Consider the following 5,776-nt stretch of genomic DNA (forward strand, 5'->3'; position numbering starts at 1 on the left):
GCCAGAATGTAACTGCTGCACCATTTAAGGTGGAACAGAAAATTCAAACTTCACTAACAGGATACAGGGAGGTGTGTGAGTGGGAGGTGGTGAGCAGTGAGCACCCTGTTCATTGGGAGGGTGTAAGTTTCCTTACTGATAAAACTAAAGAGCCCAACAAGCCCTGATTGGCCTACATTGGGAAAAAATCAGGGAATATGACTTTTTTCACTGAAGCATCACTTTAATGAATAATGATTATCAGCTGATTAGAGCTGTATTTGATGTATTTTTGTAAGAAAATGTGTAATGCTGTAAAATTCCCGATTTTTATTTTTATGTTTTGTCCTTTTTGTCCTTTTCCCACTACAAACATTGCAGTAGATAAAAAGTTTGGGCGCCCCCTGATTCAGAGTCCCAGCTGAGCCTTCATAATGGGCTGTTATATCAGCAGTAATGTGGACCGACTGCTCTGATCTCTCTCTCAGGCCTTCTCCACCGTGGGGACTCCGGACTACATCGCCCCAGAGGTGTTCATGCAGACTGGATACAACAAGCTGTGTGATTGGTGGAGTCTGGGGGTCATTATGTACGAGATGCTGATCGGTAGGGCCGTCACTGTCTGACCTGAACACATGACTTTAGTGTATTTCTGAGACCTGAGAAAGATAGTTTTCCTTTTTTTATTTGACCATATATTTATTTCAATCTCAGGGACGCGTCACATTCACACAAAGGTGAACCTGGTTTGTTGGTATTGTTTGTTTATATTTGTGTTTATGTGTGTGTTTGTGCAGGTTATCCTCCGTTCTGCTCAGAAACTCCTCAGGAGACGTATAAAAAAGTGATGAACTGGAAAGAGACGCTAATCTTCCCACCTGAGGTTCCGATCTCTGATAGAGCAAAGCACCTCATCCTCAGGTTAGAACTAAACGTATACACTCTTATATACACTAAACGCTTCATTCTCAGGTTAGAACTAAACTTATACACTCTTATATACACTAAACACTTCATTCTCAGGTTAGAACTAAACTTATACACTCTTATATACACTAAACGCTTCATTCTCAGGTTAGAACTAAACTTATACACTCTTATATACACTAAACGCTTCATTCTCAGGTTAGAACTAAACGTATACACTCTTATATACACTAAACGCTTCATTCTCAGGTTAGAACTAAACTTATACACTCTTATATACACTAAACACTTCATCCTCAGGTTAGAACTAAACGTATACACTCTTATATACACTAAACGCTTCATTCTCAGGTTAGAACTAAACTTATACACTCTTATATACACTAAACGCTTCATCCTCAGGTTAGAACTAAACTTATACACTCTTATATACACTAAACACTTCATCCTCAGGTTAGAACTAAACGTATACACTCTTATATACACTAAATGCTTCATTCTCAGGTTAGAACTAAACTTATACACTCTTATATACACTAAACGCTTCATTCTCAGGTTAGAACTAAACGTATACACTCTTATATACACTAAATGCTTCATTCTCAGGTTAGAACTAAACTTATACACTCTTATATACACTAAACGCTTCATTCTCAGGTTAGAACTAAACGTATACACTCTTATATACACTAAACGCTTCATTCTCAGGTTAGAACTAAACTTATATACACTAAACGCTTCATTCTCAGGTTAGAACTAAACGTATACACTCTTATATACACTAAACGCTTCATTCTCAGGTTAGAACTAAACGTATACACTCTTATATACACTAAACGCTTCATTCTCAGGTTAGAACTAAACGTATACACTCTTATATACACCAAACGCTTCATCCTCAGGTTAGAACTAAATGTATACACTAAACACTTCATTCTCAGGTTAGAACTAAACGTATACACTCTTATATACACTAAACGCTTCATTCTTAGGTTAGAACTAAACGTATACACTCTTATATACACTAAACGCTTCATTCTCAGGTTAGAACTAAACTTATATACACTAAACACTTCATTCTCAGGTTAGAACTAAACGCATACACTCTTATATACACTAAACGCTTCATTCTCAGGTTAGAACTAAACGTATACACTAAACACTTCATTCTCAGGTTAGAACTAAACGTATACACTCTTATATACACTAAACGCTTCATCCTCAGGTTAGAACTAAACTTATACACTCTTATATACACTAAACGCTTCATTCTCAGGTTAGAACTAAACGTATAAACTCTTATATACACCAAACGCTTCATCCTCAGGTTAGAACTAAATGTATACACGAAACACTTCATTCTCAGGTTAGAACTAAACGTATAAACTCTGATATACACTAAACGCTTCATTCTCAGGTTAGAACTAAACGTATACACTCTTATATACACTAAACGCTTCATTCTCAGGTTAGAACTAAACGTATACACTCTTATATACACTAAACGCTTCATCCTCAGGTTAGAACTAAATGTATACACTAAACACTTCATTCTCAGGTTAGAACTAAACGTATACACTCTTATATACACTAAACGCTTCATTCTTAGGTTAGAACTAAACGTATACACTCTTATATACACTAAACGCTTCATTCTCAGGTTAGAACTAAACTTATATACACTAAACACTTCATTCTCAGGTTAGAACTAAACGCATACACTCTTATATACACTAAACGCTTCATTCTCAGGTTAGAACTAAACGTATACACTCTTATATACACTAAACGCTTCATTCTTAGGTTAGAACTAAACTTATATACACTAAACACTTCATTCTCAGGTTAGAACTAAACGTATACACTAAACGCTTCATTCTCAGGTTAGAACTAAACTTATATACACTAAACACTTCATTCTCAGGTTAGAACTAAACGTATACACTAAACGCTTCATTCTCAGGTTAGAACTAAACTTATATACACTAAACACTTCATTCTCAGGTTAGAACTAAACGTATACACTAAACGCTTCATTCTCAGGTTAGAACTAAACTTATATACACTAAACACTTCATTCTCAGGTTAGAACTAAACTTATATACACTAAACACTTCATCCTCAGGTTAGAACTAAACGTATACACTCTTATATACACTAAACGCTTCATCCTCAGGTTAGAACTAGAAACGTATACACTCTTAAATACACCAAACGCTTCATAATCAGGAGTTTTGAACTAAACTTGAATCAGTTTTACAAAGACTGATATTACGGTAATGATAAACGGTACATTGTACAGCTCTAATGAAGCTGCATGAGTTACGCAGAACACGTTACCGACAGATGGACTGAGGCTCTTATGTGTGCAGGTTCTGCTGTGAAGCGGACCATCGTATCGGAGCTGCCGGAGTGGAGGAGATAAAGAGGAACCTGTTCTTCGAGGGAGTCGATTATGACCATATAAGGTTCTAACTCAAATAGATTTGGCTCTTACTTTGAACTTTATCTAGAACTCTACCCTACTGGTTCTTATGGTGGTATTTATCTATAACTATTTGTTAATGGCCCTTACTGTGATGTTTACCTAGAACTCTAGTTTAATGGCTTTTAATGTGGTGTTTACCTAGAACTCTTTGCTAATGCTCTTACTGTGATATTTATCTAGAATTTTCATAGTGGCACTTGTCACTATGTTTATCTAGAATTGTTATGTTGGCTCTTATTGTAGTGTTTATCTTGAATTTCTTGCTAATGGCTCTTTCTATGGGGTTTATCTAGAACTCGTGTAATAGCTCTTACTGTGGCAGTTATCTAGAACTCTCTTGTAATAGCTCTTACTGTGTTTTTTATCTAAAATCTCTAATAAGAGGATTTTTTCTAGATCCATATTACAACATTAACTGTTTTTGTTCTACTAAAATGTTCTACAAGTTAGTTTCTTTTATCTTGAGCTCTGTTCTCATGTTTGGTTCTCTCTGATTAATGTTTGCTTGAGTTGAGGTGGATTAACTTCTTTTCTTAACCCTCATTACAATAAAGCCTTTTTGGTTTCTGAGGAGTGCAGTGGAGACAGATGTTTGGCTCTGCTGTAAAGGTTTGTTGTGTTTTTGTATCTAGAACAGTGCTGTAATGTCTGTCTCTGTGTGTTCTACAGGGAGAGACCAGCAGCGATCCCCATCGAGATCAAAAGTATTGACGACACCTCAAACTTTGACGAGTTTCCTGAGTCAGACATCCTGCAGCCGGCCGGTGAGTCTGTCTGATCCGCTCTGTGTTCACTGCGGATCTACTGATCCGCTCTGTGTTCACTGCAGATCTACTGATCCGCTCTGTGTTCACTGCGGATCTACTGATCCGCTCTGTGTTCACTGCGGATCTACTGATCCGCTCTATGATTGCTGCTGATCTACCGATCCGCTCTGTGTTCACTGCTGATCTACTGATCCGATTCCTTTATATATCCACAATCTAAACAATACTAAAAATTCAGTACATATGTTTTTATATGTATGTATGTATGTGTGTGTGTGTATGTATGTATGTATGTATATATGATATATATATATATATATGTATATATATATATATATATATATAAAACATAGATGGATTTTTCTGAGGTGCTTTATCTCTCTCTCTCTCTCTCTCTCTCTCTCTCTCTCTCTGTGTCTCTCTCTCTCTCTCAGCTGTAGTCAGTACTCATGCAGACGCGGACTATAAGAATAAAGACTGGGTGTTTATAAATTACACCTACAAACGCTTTGAGGGTCTTACAGCACGGGGGGCCATTCCATCATACATGAAAGGAGGAAAAAGATGAGTGCAGCGCCCCCTACCTTCATCCTGCTCAACACGGACCATAGTTACATTACAGTCATGTCATACATGCACAAAACTGTGCAAAAACCCCAACTTCATTTATTTCATCTCCAGTCAAAACTCAAACCAGCTATTTAAAAAATGACTGATTTTCAGGAGATATGTGTAAAGACATTGGATATAAGATAATCCATGCGCATTAGGAAGAAGAGTCAAAGAAAAAAAGTGAAAAAAACAAGAATTTCTATTGAAAGATCCAAAAGATCTCTTAACAACCACCTGGAAGAGCTGGTCGACCCCAAAACTGCCCCCATCAGATAAACAGCACTTAAAGCTTTCATCTTTGAGAGAGAGGAGAAAATCAAGCTGCAGATCTGACAAAGAAACTTATATTTAACAGCTGTTTTGTCTGGAAATTAAATAAATGTAAGGGGTCTGATTTTTGCACAGCACTGTATCTACAACAAAACTGGTTTATATTCAGCTCTTTAACTGTAATACACACGTCTGATACACGTCGCGTTCCGTCACATATCATGCACATAAGAACTGGACACAGTGCTTTGTCCAGGCCGTCCTTCATGGCTGTACCGTCCACTCTTTACCTGAGATGCAGAAAGTGCAGCAGACCTAGAGGCCTTTTGCCTCTGAGGAGAGTTAAACAGCAGCTGTTCACAGCTGCATTAAAGGAAAACTCCAAAGTTTCTCAACCTGACCTCCTCCTGCTGCATCAGTGGACAGTTAATTACAGCAGACAGTGATTTCAACACGTTTCCCTCAACCTGCTGACTCTAAACTCACTTATTGTAGAAGCCCATTGGCAGATTCAACATTTATGCAAAACATATTTCGAAAGAAAGCATTAATTTCACTCTAACTCAATTTTTTAAGATGTAAACAGACTCATTCAGAGCGGTTCAGAGCCGTTCTGAGTGGTTCAGAGTGGTTTGGTGTGAAACGCTCTGTTCTAGATAAACTTACCGAGTCAGAACTGTTCACAGTGGTGGTGATAGGAACCAGACGTCCACCTCTAAAAGCTCCCTCACAG

At 37.5% G+C, this 5,776-nt stretch overlaps 1 protein-coding gene across 1 annotated transcript in view; it reads left to right on the forward strand.

The window, feature by feature from the left end:
• Nucleotides 1–5,681, forward strand: part of stk38b (serine/threonine kinase 38b) — a 27,734-nt gene extending 22,053 nt beyond the window's left edge. Inside the window, exons 10-14 of the mRNA XM_036559599.1 lie at nt 468–585; nt 777–900; nt 3,279–3,374; nt 4,064–4,158; nt 4,596–5,681. Of these exons, the coding sequence (XP_036415492.1) occupies nt 468–585; nt 777–900; nt 3,279–3,374; nt 4,064–4,158; nt 4,596–4,729 (567 nt within the window). The 3' untranslated portion in view covers nt 4,730–5,681. The remainder of the gene's footprint in view (nt 1–467; nt 586–776; nt 901–3,278; nt 3,375–4,063; nt 4,159–4,595) is intronic.
• The last annotated feature ends 95 nt before the right edge of the window (nt 5,682–5,776 follow it).

This window comes from Colossoma macropomum, unplaced genomic scaffold (assembly GCF_904425465.1).
Source record: "Colossoma macropomum unplaced genomic scaffold, Colossoma_macropomum, whole genome shotgun sequence".
In the NCBI taxonomy this organism is placed as follows: Eukaryota; Metazoa; Chordata; class Actinopteri; order Characiformes; family Serrasalmidae; genus Colossoma; species Colossoma macropomum.